The sequence below is a fragment of the Vicia villosa genome, linkage group LG3, assembly GCF_029867415.1.
Source record: "Vicia villosa cultivar HV-30 ecotype Madison, WI linkage group LG3, Vvil1.0, whole genome shotgun sequence".
In the NCBI taxonomy this organism is placed as follows: domain Eukaryota; kingdom Viridiplantae; phylum Streptophyta; class Magnoliopsida; order Fabales; family Fabaceae; genus Vicia; species Vicia villosa.
In genome coordinates, this window is record NC_081182.1 from 142,040,047 (window position 1) to 142,063,995 (window position 23,949).

Genomic DNA, 23,949 nt, shown 5'->3' on the forward strand with positions numbered 1-23,949 from the left:
CAAATATATCAACAATGAGTCTTTAATATCAATCAGAATATCTACATAATTGGAGAATATTACAATGTATCTCATTGGATTCTCGATCTAAACTATTGAATCGCTCACTACCATTCTACCCAAATCAAGGTCTAGTTGAAATGTTCGTTATGGTATCTCACATATATCCCACACGAATTAGTACCGACTAAATACCTCACAAACACCTCACTAGTAAATGGGACATCATCAAGTCGATAAGGAATCATAAGGATGTCGGAGGCACTTAATCCCTCGGACAAAAATCTGAAATGTAATAAATCTTGTAGTGCTATAAAATAAGCATAAGTCACTGTTTATACAATCTCCCGATATCTAGCGTAGTTCTACCGTCTCACTCAGGCTTAGATAATCTATAACAAGCATAAGATAAGATTTGTGGTACTTCATCTATTTATTCACCTCGACTGTCGTTGAGATGGGCCAGCCTTTGGCCAAGGCAAGCAGGCCCACAATCTAGGGCCTAATAAAAGGGGCCTCAAAATATTTGGAAATGGGCTTTATGAATTTTAATGAACTAATAATTATATATATCATTAATTTTGAATAAGTTGGATGAGTTGTCTGGCTAGCCCATTGGCAACCAAGTTCGCATTTCAAATTGAGGTTTTGTGTTCGAGACATGAAGGCATCATTTTTATGCTTTTTAACTTTTTATTTAATAAAAAATATCAAGTCGAACTCCTAAGGGACATATAAGGCCAAAAATCCCGCCATTAGCCTATTTCGAAATCCTATCCGTCGAACTCCAAGTTTGGTTGACTTAAAATATTTCTAAGTCCCATATGTAATGTAACTTTATTAGCGTGACTAATTGTTCATCAAATATCTAGTCAAACTATCTCTTTAGTCTCGTCGAAGCCAGTTTTTCTTCACAAAACTAAATCCTTTATCTCCTGAAATCTTTCCTTTAGTGGGCGTCGAATTTGCAGCTAACAATTTTCCCCTTAAAAATGTCTTTTTTGATCATATGGAGAAATAGACTTTTTTTTACAGTCTTCGACGCGACTATTTATTCACTATTATGACGTCATCGTCATTATGATCACTTTTCCAAAATGTCTCATCGAGACGTGCAACTCTGCAATCATCATCATTATTCCTATCTTCTACGAGTAATGCGGGTGGAAAATGAATATGCACCTTCCTATTCCACCTTTCAAACACGTACACGTGCCCCACTAATCTTCATCTATTTTTCAAAAAGAAAATAGGAACGACTTTCTTCCCTCTTTATAAAAAGCTTACGACTTCAATCATTCATACTTTTATCATTTTGAGTTTTCAAACACCTTCATTTTCTCGCGATTTCTTCCTAGAAAAACTAAATCCAACAGATTCTCACTTCCAAACTCCAACATTTCATCATAGACGTCTTCAAAAACTAGGAATGTTAAAGCTGGAAAACAACAAGAAGATCCTACGATACATGTAACTCATGTCGTAGGTCTAGTGCTGATAGGAAATCAAGAATTTGTTCCTGAGCCACCTCTTGAGGAAGAACAACTCAGGATCTATAAATCTCATGTACTTGTTCCTCTAACCATTTCTGGTGAAACACGTGCGTATATGGGTCCTTTTCCTGGCCCTAATTTTGATGTAGATAAACTTAAGGTATTTTTTCTTGTATATCACCGATTCATACCTATAGTTTGTAGAGGAAAGATTGTTGCTAAGGATAGTACCCCAAGTAGATTCGAGCATAGATGATCAAGCGAAATCTTCAAGTGAAGCTTCGAACCAGGAAAATCCTTTCCATTTGGATTATATGAGTGTCGCACGCTTGCGAAAAATGAACAAACAGATTCGTCACTAACATATCTATCATAAAAGGAAAGGAACGCTAGCAAACCTAAAAAGAATAAGAACGAGGTCTTTCGACCAGAGGTAGGGTACGGAAGTCGGTTACGCGAGGGGAAGGAACTAGCACCCCTCACGCCCATCGTACTCGATGGTATCCACCTATGTTCGTTGCTATCTAAAAGGTGTGTGCTATAAATCTAAAGCTTAATGCTAAGGTAATGCATGCAAAATAAATAAAAGGAAACACGGGGAAAATAAGGTTTATAAATAATTATGCTCGCTTAGGCCCCGCGACCTAATGCCTACGTATCCTTTTCAGGAATCAGAGCGACGTAGTTCGGCTCACATGTTTTTGTTTGTTTTTGTGTTTTTTAGTGGACGAAGTTACATTCGCAATATAGCATTAGGATAGCAGCTCGTTGAGTGGAGTCTTATGTGTTACCTGTCTGCGGTCGAAAGGAAGCAACATGTCCGTTTAAGGGAAAGAATGCCCTAAAGTCAAGAGAGAGAAGAGAGTTTGAGTGTTTCAAGTTGCACCCTAAAGCAAAAGAGACTCGAGTTACTCTTTGGTTGGTGTCTTTTATGATTGGGAATTTCCACTCAAGTGATTCCTGTAACAGCCCGAATTTAATTAATTGGCTAATTAAATTAAAATAAGGATTTATTTAATTTGGACGGAGTTTGATAAGTAATTGGATCGTCGATGTTAGTAAGAAAACGTGTTCGGATTATTAAGTAAAGATGGGATTTATTCGGTTAATCGAAGAGTTAATAAAGTGGAATATGTTAGAGAATAATATTAGAAATAATATTATTATTGGATTTTTATTTAATTGAGATAAAGTTGGATTTAATTGTATTAATTGGAAAATAATATTAAGGGTAATAATATTATTTGTTGGAGCATACTTATTTATTTGTACTACTCTATTTCATCAATTGGGCCTAATTAGTTAGGAAGTGGAACTATATGGGTTAAGCTCAATATGAATAACATAGTTAGGGTTGGAAGAGTAGAGGTATCATAACTTTGTTCATTTGCAAAAGAAGAGGAGAAAAGAGACTAAGAGAGAAGAAAGGAGAAAAAGCTAGGGGAAGAACAACAAGGGAGAAAGCTAGGGTTTGAAGCACATTGAAGAGGTAAGGGGAGAATCTTTATTATTATGGGTTAGTATAATTTGGTCAATGGGTAGAAATATCTTTAAGTTGAAATCCCTAATTTTGATGGGTTTGACATTGTTAGGTTTTGATGAGTAACTCTTGAATATGTGATGGTTAGTTTTGTTTGGAATTAATCAGTTAGATGCATTTAGTGTTAAATTAAAATAGATTAATTTGTGAGAAAATGAAAACCTATTTAAGCTATTAGGTGATATTTAGGTGGAATTAAATGGAAATGTGATAGTTTCTGCAAGTGTTACACAATCTCCTTCCCTAAGTGCCATATACTCTTTTTCATACTGTAGCCAAAGAAATAGAATAAGTGTATATATAATGATATTGTAGCGATGCTGTTAGTGAAGTGGAGTATACCGTTTTATGCTGTAGCGTGATAAACCAGTTTCAACTTATTGACATATACATACATTATTTTACTACATTATTGAGTATATATATTGAAGTTTTCTAATATATATTATTTCATTAGCTTATAATAATAATAATAATTTAATATTATTAAGTATAATTAATTTTAGAGGTTTTGAGTTAGATATAATTATTTGGGTTAATTGATTAATTTAAAATAATTTTCAACTCCGTTAGAGTAGTCAATAGAGTTGTTAGAGTGTCAATATAATTGTTAGAGTTGTCAACAAAGTTGTTAGAGTTGTTTTGAATTATTAAGAGTCATATTTTTAATTGTTTGTGTAATTCTGACATGTTTATAGTTGTTAGTGTATGATGTCAGTGTCTGCTTTTTCGTTGAAACTTAACAATTCATATCTTTTAAACCGTAATTCCGTTTGGGTTCCTGTTTAAAGTGTTAGGAAGTATAATTAGATGATTTACATAATTGAAACAACAGGATAATGAAATTGTGAAACAGTAGCAATTATAGAACAAATGTAATTCAAAACAGTTTTGTTTGACCGAAATAGCTGAAGTAAACGATATAATTAATTATCCGGAATTTGATGAAAATTTACGTAGTAGCTAAGTTTAATTAGTAGATTAACGTGGTAATGTTATTTTGTGAAATGGTGATAATTTACGAACCGACCGAAATTGTGTAGGTTTGAATATTCTTATATTAAAATGTTGGTTTTGTAATAGAGAATGAAATAGTAAATTGGTTCAAGAGTGTAGGAGAGATCGATGAGATTGTTATACCTCCTAAGAAAGATTGGAGAGGGCAGAAATATGGTTTTGTGAGGATTGTGAACGTTGAGAATGATAGAATGGTGGAGGTGAAGCTGAATAATATTCTACTAGATGGAAAAAATATTAACGCTAATATTTCAAGGTTCAAAAGGAAGGTCGCAAGTAGAGGTGGAGAAGTGTTGGAAGGGAAGGGTAATATTGATCGGTTCAATGTAGGAAATGAGGGAATTTCAGGACCATCTGCAGCGTGTGGCGTGGATGTTACCAAGAAGACTTTCGCGGACACAGTGAAAGGTAACAATCCAAATGATAAGGTCAACATGGAGACAAGCTGCTCGGGGTTTATCTACAAATCATCTTCGGCAGAGAAGTCCAAGTATGTGAAGGTTAGGGTGGGAATCACTCTGAGACCGGGGTTAGCGTATGGTGTTAGCAAGAGCCTGATGGAGGAAGGTTTTTTGACTGTTCAAGCAACAACCTTAGGTCCCAATATTTGTCTGTTAGAGGAGTCAGTAGAAGGTGATCTAAATGTGCTTTTAGAGGAGGGGAAGGATTGGACGAACAAATGGTTCAAGGAGGTTAGAATGTGGAAACCGGAGGATGTTGAATGCTCCAGAGCTTGCTGGCTATCGGTTTATGGCATTCCTTGTTTTGTCAGGAACTTAAGTTTCTTAGAAGCACTTTTAGCGGATATTGGGTCATTAGCTTCTTCTGATTTTCTCGAAGTTAAACCAGCAAGATTAGATGTTCTATCGTGCATGGTGTTTACTAAGTCGTTGGAACCTATAAGAAGCAAGGTGTCTGTGTGTCTGGATGGCGTTTGGCTTGACATTATGGTTATTGAAGAGGCTATGATTACGACTGAAGAGAAGGACATCTTTTCTGATGATGACTATTCATCAAGTGTTTTTGAAGGAAGTAGTTACTCGTCGGAGAAGGATGGAAGAGAAGAAGACGGAGGGGAGAAGGAGCATCGTTACGGTGGGTTTGAGGAACTAAAGGAGCAGGCTAGTAGTAGAGGTGCACATGGTAGTGGAGGCGTTGAAGGTACAGGAAAAGGTGAGAACATTAAATGCTATTGCATGGAAAAGGAGTATGTAGATCAAAAGGGTGTAAGCTTTAGGTGTTCAGATAGTATTTCAAAGAATACGTCAACTCATGTAGCCTGCACAGTAGAGTCAGCAAATATATTACCTTTTGATAGTAAGGTGGCTAAGTCTGTGGGCCCAGCAGGAGTTTTCATAAACACTGGTGTAATAGAAGGAAGTGGAAAGAAAAAGGCTGGAAATGGTTTGGGGTGTGGGCCTACTATTATGAAAGGCCCAGTTGCAAACAATTTTGAGGGTGGGCCAACTATTTTAATTAAAAGTGGTCCAATGGTGCATATGGTTGATACTGAGTGTGGTGGGCAATTGAATTATCAGAGAAGCCGTGTGCGTTTGAAGAAATCTGCTGTTGACAACTTTCAAAGTTTGCACGCTGAAGATAAGGTGGAGGACAGAACCGCTGTTAATTTTGATGCTCAATGTAATAGGTTGAAAATTTCAAAAGCTAGTAGGAGGAAGATGAGGGAGGTCTTTAATCTGGGATCGAAGGTTGAGAATTTTTTCTATCCTGTGGAACCGCCAGCGTCGAGCACAGGTAACAAAGATTTATTTGTTAAAAATCTATCAGCTAGTTTACCAATTTCCTGTGAATCTCTATCTAGCCTGAATAGTAGTGATGCTAGAAATTGCAATTCAAGGATAGTTAAAGGAAATATGGGGAGGTTTGCAGAGGGGATGTGGAAATCTCTGAATAGACTGGGAATTTTGAAGGATTCTACTGAGTCTGATCCTTTGGTGATGGTAGAGGAATTAGATAGAAAGGTTGCTCAAGGGAGCAGAAGGGGAAAGGGGATTGAATTTGTTGACCAATGATAATTGTCTCTTATAACATTAGAGGGGTGCAGTAGAATAAAGAGAAAGAGAGTTGGTAAATTGATTCAAATAAAGGAGGCTGACATTATCTTCATTCAAGAAACAAAGATGAGTGGGGTGGAGGAAAGTGCTATTAAGGAGTTTTGGGGTGGTGAAAATGTTGAGTGGTCTACGTTGGATGCAGTGGGAGCGTCAGAAGGCACCGCTATTTTGTGGAGGAAAGACTTTCTCAATTTGAGGTTCAGTTTTAGAGGAGAGGGTTTCTTGGGTTTGTGTGTAGAGAAGGAGGGGAGCTTGATCTATTTTGTGAATGTGTACGCGGCGTGTGAGTTAAATTCTAGAAGAAGTTTGTGGAAGTCGTTAATTGATTTCAAACTTAAAAATGTTCCGGGTTCGTGGTGTGTGGGTGGGGATTTCAATAATATCTCCAACAAAGAGGAAAGAATTGACATGTCTAATAGGAGCTACAAAAAAGAAATCTATAGTTTCAAGGCTTTTATAGAGGAGATGGAGCTTGTGGACCCACCGACAATGGGAGGAAAATTTACGTGGTTTAAAAATAATGGGAAATCTATGAGTAGGATTGATAGGTTCTGGCTTTCGGATTGTTTCATGGAAAAGTGGAAAATAATGGGTCAATATATTGGAGGGAGAGATTTATCCGATCATGCTCCGATTTGGTTGAATGAAAATAGGAAGGATTGGGGGCCGAAAGCTTTTAAGTTCAATAATTCTTGGTTGAAGCATAAGGAGTTCAATGATTTTATGGAGAAAGAATGGGGGAAGATTATTGTTAATGGGAGGGGCGATTTTGTGTTGTCTGTAAAGTTAAAGGCTTTTAAAAGGAGATTAGTGTGGTGGAATAAAGAGGTGTACGGATGAGTTGATCTTAAGATCGACAATGCTTGTGAGGAGATGGAGTTTTTAGATAACGAGTTTGTTCATTTTGCAGGTAAAGCTCCGGAGGAGGTTGTTTGCAAGAGGGCAAAAGCGGCGGAAGAATTTTGTTTAATCTCAAAAAGAAGGAGGGATTGCTTCGATTAAAATCTAGGCAAATGTGGCTAGCCGAAGGAGATAGAAATACTCGTTTTTTTCATAATTCTTTGAGGATTAGAAAGCAACGGAATGTGATGTGCTCTCTTGTATCAAAGGGGGAAAGACTAGAGGAAGTCAAGGAGGTAAAAGAATTTGTTTTCAATCATTTCAAAGATTTCTTCAAGGAGGAAAAAAGTAAAAGGCCGGAACCAAAGGAGCTTGGGTTCTCTTTTCTATCTCAAGAGGATAAAGAGGAGATTGAGAGACCGTTTTCGGAGTTGGAAATTAAGGAGGCGATATGGTCTTGTGATGGTAACAAGAGCCCAGGCCCAGACGGTTATACGCTTGAATTTTTCAAGATTTTTTGGACTCTTCTTAAGGAGGATATAGTGAGATTTTGTTCCGATTTTCAAACTAAAGGTACGCTTGTCAAATCCATAATTTCGTCTTTCATTACCTTAATTCCTAAAAACAAGAACCCGCATGTTTTGAGTGAGTACCGTCCCATATGTTTGGTTGGAAATCTTTACAAAATCGTTGCAAAGTTGTTGGCGGGTAGGATTAAGAAGGTGATCGGATCTTTGGTTTCTATAAATCAAACCGCTTTTGTCCCGGGTAGAAACATGTTGGATGGGATTTTATTGGTGAATGAGATTCTTGATTGGTCTAAGAGGAGGAGAAAGGGTTGCTTCTTATTAAAGGTTGATTTCGAAAAGGCTTACGATACCATTTCTTGGAATTATCTAAAATTTGTTATGAAGAGGATGGGGTTTGGATATATTTGGTTGAAGTGGATGGAAGCATGCGTGTTTAATAGTCATTTGTCCGTGTTGGTGAATGGGAGTGCCACGAAAGACTTCAAAGTTCAAAGGGGTTTGCGTCAAGGGATCCTTTGTCGCCGTTTCTCTTTGTCTTAACTATGGAAGGTTTAACCGCCTTGGTTAGGAAAGCGGTTAACTTGGATGATTTTAAACCTTTCTCTTATGGGGATGTGGATCATGTTGATATTATACAATTTGCGGACGATACTATTATCCTTGGTGAAGCATCTACAAAAAATCTTTGGTCTTTAAAGGTGTTGTTGAGAGGATTCGAAATGGTGTCGGGCTTGAAAATTAATTTTTCCAAGAGTAATGTATTCGGTGTGAATGTTGACGAGGTCTTTATGAATACGGCTACGTCCTTTCTCGATTGTAAGAAAGGAGTAATTCCTTTCTTGTTTCTTGGTATTTCGGTGGGGGAGAAGCCTAGAAGGAGGAGGATGTGGACGAGGGTGATCAATAATCTTAAGAGTAGGCTCACGTCTTGGAAGGGTAGAAATTTGTCCATAGGCGGGAGAGTGATTCTCATCAACGCGGTCCTTAATGCAATTCCATCTTTTACTCTCTCTTTTTATAAAGTTCCGGGAATGGTACTTAAAGAGATTAAAAGCCTTTTGAGTAATTTCTTGTGGAGTGGGAATGTTAACAAACGTTGTATTCATTGGGTGAAATGGAAAACGGTGTGTAAGCCAAAGGAAAAGGGGGGTCTAGGTGTTAGAGATGTCGGAGAGATAAATCAATCGCTCCTTCTTAAGTGGAAATGGAGGCTTCTAAGGGAGGAATAGACAATTTGGAAGGCCTTCTTGGATTTTAGATACAAGAATACTAAACTTAAGGTTCAAGCGAGGTATGAAGATGTTTGCAAGCCAAAAGATTCGAGTTGGTGGAGGGACATAATATCTAATGATGTGAAGGTGGATTTTAATGAAGATGGTTTTTCTTCTTGTGTGCAAAGTATTTTAAAGGAGGGCAACCATGTTTTATTTTGGTACAGTTTATGGTTGGGTGACCAAACTCTTAGGATTAAATTTCCGGATTTGTTTGAGTTGACAACTAATAAACTAGGTACTGTGGCAGATGTGTTACTGTGGGCAAATGGAGAGGCTGGGTGGAACATTAAGTTTCTGTTTGGGGCTGCGCTGGAGGGGCTTTTGCAGGCTGCAGCGCTGTCGTTTCCGGACAGTGGCAGCAGATGAACAGTATGTTGTATACAGCAGCGCCGGTGTTTGATGAAAAATACGTGTTCACGTGGAGATTGAATAACAGTGGTGTTTTCTCGGTGAATTCTGTGTCGGCCTTGCTTGCGGATTATAAGGATGTTGCTTGGCCGGTCAATACAATGGAATCGTTGAATGCTTTGTGGAAAGTGCCGACTCCGTTAAGATACAAGATTTTTGGGTGGAGGTTATTGATAACTAGGTTACCTACAAAAGACTCACTAATTAGAAGAGGAGTAGATTTCAATGCTACTAATGCTTGCTGTGAATTTTGTAGGATTCACCCGGAAAGTTTGAATCATTTGTGTTTCTCTTGTAATGTCTCGAAGGTGATATGGTGTCGGGTTTTATTGTGGTTGGGGGAAATTCCTTCTCTTACCATTGATGGTTTTTTGGATTTTGGTTTTATCCAAGAGAAGGTTGTTAATGTTAAAGCTAGAATGAAGATCAATTCCATTTGGATAGCTACCACGTGGAGTCTTTGGTACATGAGAAATGCGATGATTTTTGAAAAGGAGGAGTATAGTTTTGATATGGTATATTACAAAATCATGTATTTATCTTGGTGTTGGTTAGCTAGTTGCAATCCGGGTTATCTTTCTAGCTTTTACGATTGGTACAAATCCCCGATGGATTGTTTTTAATTCCTTGTAGTTTTCTTGTTGTAAGGGTTGCACCCCTAGTGCGTTCTTATATCAATTGCTTATTGAAAATATATATATATATATATATATATATGGTGATATTAATTGAGTGATTAAGGTAATAGTCGAATTAATTTCAATAAGTTTAATTGATTGGAATAAACTTGGAATGTAATTGGAATTAGATCGATTATTTGGTTTATCGGTAAATTGCGGTACTTTGTGAAATGGACTAAATTTGTATTTTTGTCTTGAATATTTATGTTGAGAATAAAACATTGCTTTGCTAATTGTGTCGTTTTGTGAGTGTTCTTTCTGGGTAGTCGTAGGCGTGAATCCTAGTGATTAAATGATGTTGTGAAAACATGTGTTCGTTTATATTTTGGAAAATATGCATTAACATGAGATTGTATGATTTACTAGTGTTAATTGTATTTGTGACTCATAATTGAATATTGTTTCTATTATGTGGAATGATATCAATGTGTTGTGAATGTTGTGTGCAATTGAATATATAATTCATAGAGTTGAATTATTGTTGGTATGCGGTAAGTTAAGATTGATGAGACAATATTAATTGCATAGTTGGTTGGTAATCGTACATACATTCATGGCATAGTCGGCTTTATTGTGGAAGCGGTGAAACTGTGGGTTCACATGGTGATAGACAGTGATCCTTGTTTGGAAATAGACGTAGCAGACGTTAATCCTTGATATGGATTAGGCATAGGGGCTTTGATCTTGTCTGGATCGGAAGCGTGGCTTGGATTCTAGATATTGAATCGGAAAGCGGTGAAACTTTGGGTTCACATTGAGGTAACATATGCATAGTGTCACATATCTGGCATTGAGTCACATTAAAGTTGTGTGATAATTGAATATGTGAAATTGATGTTGTTGTGATACGTGTATGAGCTTGATAATTGAAATGAGTGATGTTTGGATACATACTTAGTTTAATGTGTGAATATGTGATAATTATAGTTATGTGCATAGTTGGAAAGTATCGTTTTGAAATTGGAATATCACACTTTTATACTTGTTGAATGCTTAATATATGTGAATATATGGAATAGTATTATTTTACATGATTAGTAAGGTGTGATAGCTTCCTATAATTGTTGATTTAACCATTATATCTTATTATACTTTCTTCATAATGATTCGTATTCTCACCCTTCTGTTTTGGAGTTAGTAGCTCGCGTGTGATCTTAGTCGGAGTTTCTTGCGAGTTATTTTGAGATTAGGTAGTAAGTCGATGCTCTGGTCATGTAACACTGGGTAGACTAGTTATTTGAACTCATGTTTCTATTCGGTTATGTATTAAGTTTGATTTGAGAACCTCTTATGTTACTACTTGTTGTTTGATAGGCTCTTAAGCCAAATATTCTGAATTATGTTTTAATTTATGTTGATATGATTATTGAGACTTGATCATGGTATGGGACATGGATCATTTTATGAAACACATGAGTATTTAGTAGTTTCCGCTGTGAATGCATATTCTGGATAAAATATGATTAATTGAGAAGTGTTATTTGAAATGACCAGGTGTATCATATATTCTAAGTAAATGTTGTCGGTTTTTAAAGGCTTTTAGTTTTTGAAAACATCGATGTGACGCCCTTTTGTTATATGCATGCTTATTCTCTAATTATATGCTTACTTATTTTGGGGTATAAAAGGGGTGTTACATTAGTGGTATCAGAGCATGGTCGACCAGTTGGTCAATAGTCGTTAATGTTTTCTAATCATGTTGTATTTGATTCGTGTTTCTGACACGATCAATACTGTTTGTCTAGTTGTTTGGCTGTTTAGGACGATGGTTGCAGGAAGGAATGGTGACATTAATGTCGGAGCAGTAACGAGGTGGATTGGTACCATTGGACAAGCGCCGCACAAGAGTTCAGGTAATGGAGGACAGGATGAGTTACGTGCTTTTGAAGACTTTCGAAGGTGCAATCCGCCGATCTTTGAAGGAAAGTATGGACCAGACAAAGCATATGCATGGATGAGAGAAATGGAGAAGATCTTTCAAGTCATGAGTTGTACTGATGTATAGAAGGTACGGTTTGGTGGAGTAATATTTTGCGGAGATTCGATGAGGAAGGTATTGAAGTTACTTGGAATCTTTTCCGTGATGCATTGTTGGAAAACTATTTTCCAGAAGATGTGAGTGGAAAGAAAGAAGTGAGAGTTCTGGAGTTGAAGCGAGGAAGAGAACAATTCCGTGGGAAACCGTATGATGACCTGAGGAAACAATCTGGTTTTAGCAAGAAGCCAAGTGGGGGAGGAGATTCTACTTCGATTAAGTGCTACAGGTGTGGGGATACGGGTCACAAAAATGTTGATTGTGGAGTTGGTTCGAGTAGGATTTGCTACAGTTATGGTGAGCAAGGACACAATTGTGCCATGTATGACAAGCCAAAGAAGGAGCGAGCAGAAGGGAAAGTGATTGCGTTGTCTGGTGCTGAGACCATTGCTAAGGATGAGCTAATTGGAGGTACGTGCTTTATTATTGATAATGATGCGATGCATTCTTTCATTTCTTTGGATTATACTGCGAGTTTGAATCTTGCTTTATTTGTATACATAGAAGTATGGTTATTGATACACTTGCTATAAGTTTTGTCATACTTCTTTGTGTGTTGAATTATCCGTCGAGCATCTTTAGTAGAGATTTTGGAATTGATTTAGTACAAATTCTGAAGGGACGATATTGTAGTTTAGTAATGGAGGTTTACGTTTCATTATGATTGTCGACTTTCTATTGACAAATTGAGGACTTGATCACCCTTAATTTATTATTGATAGGAGACGAGATCGTAGTGGACGAGATAGACTTGTCTTACTAATTTGGTAGTGTGTAAAACGACTAGGAAGAAGTTGAAGGGTCAAGTTGGGGAGTTATATGAGAAGAGGTTCATTCGTTTGGGTGTGTAGCCGTAGGGTTGCGCTTGTTTTGTCGATTAAGAAGAAAGAATGTTCCCTGAGGTAACATTTCTTGAGGATTTAATTCTAAGAGTAAAGATGATCATGTTGAACATATAAGGATTGTGTTATGGTGCTGAAAGAGAAGAAGTTATGTGTTGAGTTTTCTAAGTATGAGTTTAGTGGGAAGTGAGTTTCCCTGGATATGTCATTTTGAGCTGAGGTGTGTTGATGTGGAATCGACAAGTGGTGGCTTATGCTTCATGGAAACTGAGAATTCGTGAGAGGAATTATTCGATGTATGAATGATAGTTATCCGCTGTTGTGTTTGTTTTGAAACCTAAGAGGCATTATTTCTTGGGACCGAGATTTGATGTGTATAGTGACCACAAGCGTTTGAAGTATCTGGGAATATGAGGCAAAGGAGATAGTTGGAATTCTTGGAGGATTATGATTTTGTTTGAATTATCATCCTGGAAAAGCGAATGTCGTAGCCGATGCATTGAGTAGGAAATTATTGCATATGTCTATGTTGATGATTCAAGAGTTGGGATTGTTGGAGCAATTTCGAGATTTAAGTTTGGTTGTGAAGCGACTACTTCGTGTGTTAAGCTTGGTATGTTGAAACTTACTTGTAGTATTCTTGACGAGATTAGAGAGGGTCAGAATTGGATTTTGAATTAGTTGACAAGATGCCATTGATTAATCAAGGAAAATGTGATAATTTCGGATTGAGAAGAATGGTGTTATGAGATGTCGTGATCAAGCTTGTATTCCTGATGTTTCATAATTGAATAAGAGAATCTTGGATGAAGGACATCGAGTAATTGTGAGTGATTTGGGTCGTTGTGGACAGGTTGACGAAATGTGCTCATTTATTTCCGACGAGAATGAATTATTCAATAGAGAGACTTGCTAAGTTGTGCGTCGAAAAGAATGGGTGTTTGTATAGTATTCCATTCGAGTATTGAAATGATATTTTGTGAAGGTTTGTATGGTTGATATTTTGGAACGCCTTGTGTCGGTATGAACCTGGAGAGAGTAGGTGTGGTTTCAGTGTTGAGATGGTCATGTCGATTGAATTTTCGAGGACGAAAATCTTTTAAGTGAGGGAGAGCTGTAACAGCTCGAATTTAATTAATTGGCTAATTAAATTAAAATAAGGATTTATTTAATTTGGACGAAGTTTGATAAGTAATTGGATCGTCGGTGTTAGTAAGAAAACATGTTCGGATTATTAAGTAAAGTTGGGATTTATTCGGTTAATCGAAGAATTAATAAAGTGGAATATGTTGGAGAAATAATATTAGAAATAATATTATTATTGGATTTTTATTTAATTGAGATAAAGTTGGATTTAATTGGATTAATTGGAAAATAATATTAAGGGTAATAATATTATTTGTTGGAGCATAATTATTTATTTGAACTACTCTATTTCATCAATTGGGCCTAATTAGTTAGGAAGTGGAATTATATGGGTTAAGCACAATATGAATAATATAGTAAGGGTTGGAAGAGTAGAGGTATCATAACTTTGTTCATTTGCAAAAGAAGAGGAGAAAAGAGACTAAGAGAGGAGAAAGGAGAAAAAGCTAGGGGAAGAACAACAAGGGAGAAAGCTAGGGTTTGAAGCACATTGAAGAGGTAAGGTGGAGAATTTTTATTATTATGGATTAGTATAATTTGGTCAATGGGTAGAAATATCTTAAAGTTGAAATCCCTAATTTTTATGGTTTTGACATTGTTAGGTTTTGATGAGTAACTCTTGAATATGTGATGGTTAATTTTGTTTGGAATTAATCAGTTAGATGCATCTAGTGTTAAATTAAAATAGATTAATTTGTGAGAACATGAAAACCTATTTAAGCTATTAGGTGATATTTATTTGGAATTAAATGGAAATGTGATAGTTTCTGCAAGTGTTATACAAACTCCTTCCCTAAGTGCCATATACTCTTTTCCATACTGTAGCAAAAGAAATAGAATAAGTGTATATATAATGATACTTGTGGTGTCGTTTTCTTTACCTCCCCGTTTCACTTGGGAGGACGGCACGCTAAACCCTTCACGCGAAATTTGGAAGGAGAATGCGCCCGTGGTGGGATGAATTTTGTTTCAGTTCTTCCTACGATATCACACGAACTTTCTTATTGGTCCTACGAGTAGGAAAGGGAAAAAAAGATCTCAACTAAACCCTAGGAGTTTGCTAAGTGTGGGGATTTCACCTAGACTAGAAATTCTGGAGTCCGGGGGGTCGGTTATACATAGGGAAGTGTTTAAACACCCTACATATCTGTAGTACTCTACAGGAACCTTCTCTGTGTCATTGTGATTGTGTTTGCTGCTAATGATTGGGAAAGTTTCTCCTTTGTGTTAGGAGAGAGAATTGAATTGATTAAAGAAAGACAGACAGATAGACAGACTGACTATTTTTGGTATTTTATTAGCTCGCTGAGATTTCTTGTGAACCTCATGCCTACATATCCCTAGTGGAAGTCAGAGCTTAATGTAGTTCGGGGAACTAACTAGGGAAATTACTTGTTTTTGGTGCCTTGCTTGAAGCTCAAGGTTGAAGCTTGGAATTAAATCTCTGTTTACAGTAAAGAGACATGAAATCATCTTTACAGAGAGGTATTTGTACTATTCTACCACAAACATTTAAAAGTGACAGAAAAGCTAAAAAAATGATGTTTCATTAAGAGGGGAGTCTACTTGGTTGATCAAGTATGACAGCCATCGTGCCTCTAAAATGAAAGAAAGATGCTCATCCAAATGAGGGAAAGTGTACAAGTCTGGGGATGTGCCAGAGCATGTCTTTCAGAGTCCTAAATGGGAGACTTTGAATGAAATTGAAATTGAAATGTTTGTTTGTTTGAATGTGGTAGAGTAGTAAAAATATCTCTCTATAGAGATAAGCTATGTCTATTTACTATATGAAAGATTTGACTTTAGCTGGCTTGAATGAGGCCCAAGCTTGAGGCTTTTTGATTGATTTTATTGACTTATTGAAATGATAACTCTACTGGGGAGTATTTAAACTAAGGATTTTTTTGGTGTTCTGTACGAAGCCCAGAATTGAGGCTGACTCTACTTAGGGAGACTCTATTTGGGGAGATTATCTCCTAAGAGAATGAATCTTTGATTTTTTGAAAGACTGATTTTGGAGGCTAACCCTTTCCAGGGGTTTTGACTCAGCTGGAGAAATTGTGTGTTAAAAGACTGACTTTATCATGTTTTTTTTTTGGAGGCTGACCCTTTCCAGGGGTCGTGACTCTTTTTGAATAATTGACTTTGGAGGCTAACCCTTTCCAGGGGTTAGGACTCTTTTTGATTAATTGACTTTGGAGGCTAACCCTTTCCAGGGGTTGTGACTCTTTTGGTGAATGGCAGAAAGATTATCTAGTGGAGACTTCTTGTTTAAAGCCCAAGATGAAGGCTGACTCATGCTGAGGATAAGCAAATATGGATCCTAGACTCTGCTAAAGAAGATTGATGAAGATAAGGGTGACAGAGACTGTCCATGTCTCTCATTCCAAAAGGTGTACTCAATGCAAAATTGAGACAAACTTGGCTTGTTAAAAGTCTGGTTTAAATTGGAAGAAAACTCACCAGGGTAGGCTAAAAGGTGACTAAAGACCTGTTCCTATGTTTATAAGAAACCTGATGGGTCCTTGTATACAAGCTCAAGAGGAAGCTGGAAATGCTTTTAAGAAGCCTGTGGGTCCTTGTACAAAGCCCAAGAGGAGGCTAATCGAGGGTCCTTGTTATAGCACAAGAGAAAGCTATGTAGTTTTGAACTTATTTTGGCTCTAAGCAAATGGGTAAGAGGTTTCACCGGGAATAATTCCTCTTTGGGTGGATGTGTCCTATATTTTTGGATTCTAAGGTTTTTGCCAAGATGTTTCACCGGGAATAATTCATCTTGGGGGTTTGAACTACAGATCTCTAATTAGGAAAGAGCCTTCACCGGGAAGACATTCTCAATCCTAGTTCATATTCCTATAATATATATATATATAGTTTAACTGTCCTAAGGTTTATACTCAAACGTAGTTCTAAACTAATATATATGCACAATTTATATTTGACAGTAATTTAAATAAAGACTGTAAATTGAAAGCTTGTAAAGCCTAACCTGGATGGAGTGGAGGCCTTTGAAGAAGTATGTACAAAGCTTTACCAGCAATTGATGGATAATAGTTGAATATATATATGATAAACAGTTAATGGTTTTTGAAAACAGAAGAAGTGAAGATGGACAAAGGTCACATAGGTATCTGAAGAGTTTCACCGGGAATAATGCCCTTCAAATACCAGAAGAATGTTTTGAAAACAGAAAGAAGATTTTGAAAATACAGTTTTGAAAACAAGCTAAGAAGAGAAGGTGTTTGGGACTTACACTCTATTAGAGGCCCAATACTTTATAGTACTGGTGTAAAATTAGTTTTGAAAATGATTTGAAATAATATAAGGTTTTGTTGTTTGAAAACCTTAATTATTCGATTTATTCGGAGATTGAAAACAGTTTTGAAAATTGACAGAAAGTCAACTTAATTAAGGTAAAGAAAAAAAAAGATCTATGCCTAATTAAGACCTAAATAATTAGGGTTTTATCATAAACTTTACTCACAAAAATAATTAGGTTAAAACAAAATGAATATATGCATTTAAAGTATTTAAGAAAACACTTAAAACATACTATTTTAAACCTAATAAAAATATATGAAATAAATAATATTTTTATGATTTTTTTGATTATTCATAAAATAGATATATTAAATAACAAGTGTGTGAAAAATGAAGTGAAAATGATTTAATTTGATAGGTTAATTAATTGTGTAAAGTTGTGAAGAAATCAAATGGGAAAAGTGATAAAAAATAAGGTTTTGTCACCTAGAGGGATTGAACTCACGCCCTCCAAGTCACACACCCAAAACCAAACCACTGGGCCAGCGCGCGCATGGTGATAGTAAACTGACTCCTTTGCAACTCATATGTTATTCAAGTGTATAGAAGCAAAAAGAAAATAAAATCAAAAGGTCTGGGGCGAGGGGGATTCGAACCCCAGACCTTGGGCACGCGCAACACACAAACACTCTTTACCACTGGGCTATCACGTTTTAGTCGTTTATGAAACAGGTATCATTCAAAATAAAATAAACTCAACCCTGAATTTGAAATTTGCGCGCCACCACCATTGTCATCTTCAACCTCAAGTTCTCAGATTTTTGAATTTATGAACTTGCTCATTTCTCAACCATTTGCAAAGATGTAAAGATGAAACTTATTCTAAATTCACTCACGATTCTAAATATGTAACTAACATAAATTTATATCAACTATATCTAACTAATTTACCAGAAATCGTGAAGAACCCTAAATTTTGAAAATCAAATTAAATGACTATACTGAAAGATAAATGAATGATGATAGAGGGTTTTCAATCCTCTGATGATGCTTAACAAGATAGAATCGAGCTTTATCACAAAGAGTGCTTAAATTAAAGAGGTAGAGTTCAGAAACTTACCTCTGAAAATGGAGGTCGTGAGGATGATAGAGAGCACCTGGGCTTGTATGAATGATCCCAAAAGCTTCCTTGTGGTTCAGTGATGCTAACCGAGTGCTTGTTGTAACCTCAATCCTCCTGAATTGTTCTATGGACCTCCCTCGATTTGAGCTTCAAGTGAACATGGAGGGTGATGATTCTTGAGTTACAGATGAGCTGCAGCCATCTGAACAGCTTCACTACCTCCTATGGAACTTGCCTGGATGCTTAGCTTGATTGGAAACCTTCTGAATTGCACTATGGACCTCCAACTGCAACTGCTCCAAAGTGAGAGCAACAATGGTGTTCCTCCACTTACAGAAGTGATCCAAGTGCTTGGATCACCTCAAATGACCTCCCTTGAGATGTTAGAATGCTTACTTTCCAAAGATGAGCTCTGGTTTGAAGAAAACGATTCTTCTTGCCAAAGAACTTTGAAAAACAATAAGCATGAGAAGAGAAAGAGAAAGCAAGGAATTGAGTTGCTTTGGTGTGTTTTTCTACTGAAGTATGCTCCCCTATTTATAGGTAAATGGTTCAGTACTGATTGAGAGAGTGAGCTTGCTTAATGAGAGAGTTTTGGTTTCTTAGCCAAGAAGAAAATTTGAAAAGATCTTAAATGCAATGATGCATTTTCGGGCTAGCTTCCCCAACCATTGATCTTGTATGATCCAAGGGAACATTTCTGATTCAGAGGAGAGTTCTAATTGGCTTAGAACAAGATTCCTTGATGATTCATCATTTGCCATAAATTCAAAAATGCAATCATTACATAATCACATGCCTTTGTTTTTGGGAATCTTCTCTAATCCTTATGCAATGATGAATTTGGATGTGTGGTATGGTTTCAGATGTATTAGAGGTCGTGTAGCATCACTTAGTGAAGCAAAATGCACAAAATTGCAAAGTTTCAAATTGTACATGACCTATAATTTCACTTCATGAGGCCAACTTTGAACAAGCATAACTCTTAGCTCAAAATGAATTTGGAGAAGGTTGAACACAATTTGGAAAGCCCTAAACATCTACTTCAAATCATTAGTTTGGAGTTTCTTCAGAATCCTTTGGCAAATTTGTGAAAAATGAGGCCAAAGTTGGAAGAAAACTAGGTTAAAACACTTAGAAAAATTTCTAAGTGTTTATGACCTAAAACTCCAAAATTTCCAAAACTCTTAAATGATTGATCTTTTGAAAAAAGTTCCTTTGTAAGATGTTGTTTTATTTTGCAAGATCTACAACTTTCATGTTGGAAGTTTTTTGAGTTGTGTAGGTGAAATTTTGAGTTCTCACCATGCCTTAAAAAACCCTAATTCCCGACTTTTTGCTCCTTGATGAATTTCTTTGAATTTCTTTGGTCAAATGACTTTAATATCCATATATTGATGATATTGATCCTTGAAAGTCATGGTTTGACCAAAAATCTCAAAAGTCAATGGTGATCCCATACAGTTGACTTTTTCCAAATAAGGTGAGATTTTGGACTTTTGTGTAGAAACAAGATCTTCTCCTTAAATGAATGATGTAAAGGGATTATATTGAGGTAATAGAGACTCTTGGATCATGTCTTGAGTTTTATATCCATGCCCTGATTAAAAGTCAACTATCTTGGGGAATTAGGTCAAAAACCCTAATTGTCGACCAGAGGACAATGATGACTGTAGACTTTGAATTGAGGTGTAATGTCCAGTGGATCTTGTCATATGAGTTATTTGAAGATTATTGATGTCTTTGAATGGTCCCCTAGGTCTTTTTAGGGTTTCCCAAAAGTGTTCCCTGATTTTAGTCCTTGATAAGGCTCCAAACCCTGGTCTGTTGATCTGAGTAATTCTGTACTTAGATGACTGGGTGTCTAATCAATCATAGGTGAAATAATGAAGCTCTTGAGTCTCATGATTGTATTAGAGACTAATCCTCCTATTGATTGATCCTTTTCCTGAGTTTTCTTGTCTTTGAACACCCTCGATTGAATGTCAGACTGCTCTGGGTACTTACTTTGACTTGATGAAAATCCTGAAGATATGTCATCTCAGGGGGGTCAAAAATTAGGGTATGACAGATGCCCCTGTTTAAGTTTCTTTTATCTGGAGGGAGAGAGATTGAGATCTTGATCTCTCCTGCGTAAAAGAGACTTAAATATCAAAGAATGCCCGAATTTTGGGCGCTCCTGAGATGATAAATTCTTTGCATGATTTGATCCCGTTGTCGCACTTGGCGGGGGATGAGGAGACAAACTCCTGCAGAAATACTTGATGTGGATTCTGGTGAATGGATGGCAATGTAGGATGCGCAATCCATCTTCTTTAACTAAGTGTTGATACTTAGAAAAAGGTAAACAACCTCCTCTCGTTCCGGATGTCCAAATCTCGAAACTGGTCTCAGTTGCGTTTGGACAATATCTCAGATAAAGAGAAAATCTCCAAAGGTCTGTTTCCTCATCAAACTTCTTACCAGCGCTTGGAGGTAAGAGGCCATTTGACGGCTGTAGAGAAACTTCAAAGGTTTGTTTCCTCGTCAAACTTCTTACCAGCGCTTAGAGGTAAGATGCCATTTGATGGTTGTAAAGAAACTTCAAAGGTTTGTTTCCTCGTCAAACTTCTTACCAGCGCTTGGAGGTAAGATGCCATTTGACGGCTGTAAAGAAACTTCAAAGGTTTGTTTCCTCGTCAAACTTCTTATCAGCGCTTGGAGATAAGATGCCATTTGACGGCTGTAAAGAAACTTCAAAGGTTTGTTTCCTCGTCAAACTTCTTATCAGCGCTTGGAGATAAGATGCCATTTGACGGCTGTAAAGAAACTTCAAAGGTTCCCTTTTGACTTGACGTCTTTGAAAGAATGTCATATGGCCTCATGATCTTTTGAGGGGCTAATGACTTTGTTTGAAGGCGGACGAACTGTTTTCGGGGTGAAAACTGCCATTCGTCAACTGATGCCTGGGGAATCAACGAACTGTTTTCCTAAGAGGAAAACTGCCATTCATCGACTCTGTGGGGAGTTAAACATCCCAGAAACAGACAAACTGTTCGAAGAAACTGCCATTTGTCGATCTCTTGAGTATTTAACAGACAAACTGTCTTTTCTTGGGAAAAGACTGCCATTTGCCTATTGTTAGGGGAGCAAACTGTCTTCTACTGGGAGAGACTGCCATTCGTCGACCCTGTCATGAAAGAAAGTGAGCAAACTGTCTTCTACTGAAAGAGACTTCCATTTGCTGACTTTGTTATGATAGAAAGTGAGCAAACTGTCTTCTGATGAAAGAGACTGCTATTTGCCGACTTTGTTGTGATAGAAAGTGAGCAAACTGTCTTCTGATGAAAGAGACTGCCATTTGCTGACTTTGTTATGATAAGAAGTGAGCAAACTGTCTTCTGATGAAAGAGACTGCCATTTGCTGACTTTGTTGGGGAATCTGAACTATCTTCTGGACGAAGACTATCATTCGCTGACTCCGCTGGGGAATCATTTGTCGATCTGCTGGGAGATTCTGAATTTTTCTTTGACAAGAAGTGGCACCTCTTGACCCTGCTGGGGAAATACCAAACCTGTAGGGAATTCCAAAATGTGAAGCAGACTATCTTATCTGAAGAAGACTGTCGAATGTCGCTCTGCAGGAGATTCTCGGCTGAGGAATTCCAAAAGTGAACAAACTATCTCTTTGAGGGAGACTACCATCTGTTGACTTGCTTGGTGAGATCCTTGTGTATGAACTGTTGTTTCGAAGGAAAAAGTTTCTCCGGAACTTGCAGGGGAAACTTGAGTTCATGCCTCAATGACTTAGGCATTCACAGGATCAAAGCCTGATTCGGCTATGCAATTATGATGTAATGTATGCATGAATATTATGACAATGATAAAATGTAAAGTGAATGTGAATAGAATTGTCGCGGATGGAAAATCCTAAGATACGACTTGAATTCTTGTTGATCAGAAGATGTCCGCTTCTTGTAGTTCGAACTCTGTTGGGAATATCTGGTTATCAGTTGTCCGCTGTCCGAAATGAGTAATATGAATTGAAGTAAAGATCCGTCATCGGGAGATGTTCGCAAAGCGACCTCATGGGGAAAACTTGATTCCCGGAATCTCAACCGTTCTCGGAGCAACTGTTTGCATTCTTCCTATTGTTTGTAAACCTTAGAAAGAAATTTCACCTTAATTTTTGCAAGTAAATTCATTTTTATTTTATGAAAAGATTTGTTTCAAGAAATTGACTGTTTAAACTTAAAATGCATTCCAAGAAACTGAATAAGACTAGATTGCAAAGGAAAAGCACAAGGCTCAAATTATTATATATGGAATGGTAATCAGCCAAATGCTTGATTCCATGGAGTATTTACAAAGTTGGAAATTGGTAATTTTCGGGAAAAGGGCTACGATGAAACGTGACGACCGTTATCTTTCCCTTCCACTCCGAGTTGCGCTGTATTCGTGCTTCGTAGAAGATGACCTACTGCTGATGAATACTCCGCTATGGATTTTGAATGATCAAGTTTGTCCTGGACAAAGTTACTTGCCATATATCCCTAACTTTTGCGTAAACTACCCCTTTCGGGTTTTAAGTCTACTGGGATTGAATAAATTTTTTTTATGTCTCTAACTTTTGCCTGAATCGCCCTTTCGGGTTTTCGATTCACCGAGACGCTCTTTTTTGCCTAAGCCGCTCTTTGCGAGTTTTCAACTTAGCGAGCTGTTCTTTTAATTATTTAGGCGAAGTATTTCTTGACTGCGTCGACGTTCACAGGACGGGTGAATTCTTCTCCATCCATAGTCGTGAGTATTAAGGCTCCTCCTGAGAAAGCTCTCTTGACCACGTAGGGGCCGTCATAATTGGGAGTCCATTTCCCTCTCGAATCTGTGAGAAAAGATTGAATCTTTTTGAGTACAAGGTCGCCTTCTTTGATTGTGCGAGGTCGAACCTTTTTGTCGAAAGCTTTCTTCGTTCTTTGTTGATATAGCTGTTCGTGGCATAAAGCTATCATGCGCTTTTCTTCGATTAAGTTCAATTCATCGAATCTGCTTTGACACCACTCGGCTTCTGTTAATTTTGCCTCCATCAAAACTCTCATTGATGGAATCTCAACCTCTATAGGTAGGACTGCCTCCATGCCATATACAAGGGAGAAAGGAGTTGCTCCAGTCGAAGTACGTACTGATGTACGGTAACCATGAAGAGCATACGGGAGCATTTCATGCCAATCTTTGTAAGTGATGACCATCTTCTGAATGATTTTCTTGATGTTTTTGTTAGCTGCTTCTACAGCTCCATTCATCTTTGGTCTGTAAGGAGATGAGTTGTGATGTTCGATCTTGAATTCTTCACAAAGCTCCTTCATCATTTTGTTATTCAAATTTGACCCATTGTCAGTGATTATCTTGCTAGGAACGCCGTAGCGACAGATGATGTGATTCTTGATAAACCTGACGACAACTTGTCTTGTAACGTTTGCATATGAAGCTGCTTCAACCCATTTGGTGAAATAGTCTATGGCTACCAAGATGAAGCGATGTCCGTTGGACGCTTTTGGTTCGATCATTCCAATCATGTCGATTCCCCACATGGAGAAAGGCCAAGGGGAAGAGAGTATGTTGAGAAGAGATGGTGGCACATGAATTCTATCGGCGTAGATCTGGCATTTGTGACACCTCTTTGCATACTGGTAGCAATATGACTCCATC

General features: G+C 37.3%; 3 protein-coding genes across 3 annotated transcripts; all 3 read left to right on the plus strand.

The window, feature by feature from the left end:
* Positions 1-6,191: 6,191 nt before the first annotated feature.
* LOC131659082 (uncharacterized) lies at positions 6,192-6,965 on the plus strand. The gene has a single exon (XM_058928323.1). The coding sequence runs from the start codon at positions 6,192-6,194 to the stop codon at positions 6,963-6,965; it is 774 nt and encodes a 257-aa protein (XP_058784306.1).
* Positions 6,966-8,037: 1,072 nt separating this feature from the next.
* LOC131659083 (uncharacterized) lies at positions 8,038-9,135 on the plus strand. Its single transcript, XM_058928324.1, has 2 exons — positions 8,038-8,619; positions 8,776-9,135. Exons 1-2 carry the CDS (start codon positions 8,038-8,040, stop codon positions 9,133-9,135), a joined length of 942 nt encoding a protein of 313 aa, XP_058784307.1.
* Positions 9,136-9,140: 5 nt separating this feature from the next.
* On the plus strand, positions 9,141-9,800 carry LOC131659084 (uncharacterized). The gene is made up of 2 exons (XM_058928325.1): positions 9,141-9,343; positions 9,434-9,800. The coding sequence occupies exons 1-2, from the start codon at positions 9,141-9,143 to the stop codon at positions 9,798-9,800; spliced, it is 570 nt and encodes a 189-aa protein (XP_058784308.1).
* Positions 9,801-23,949: the final 14,149 nt, after the last annotated feature.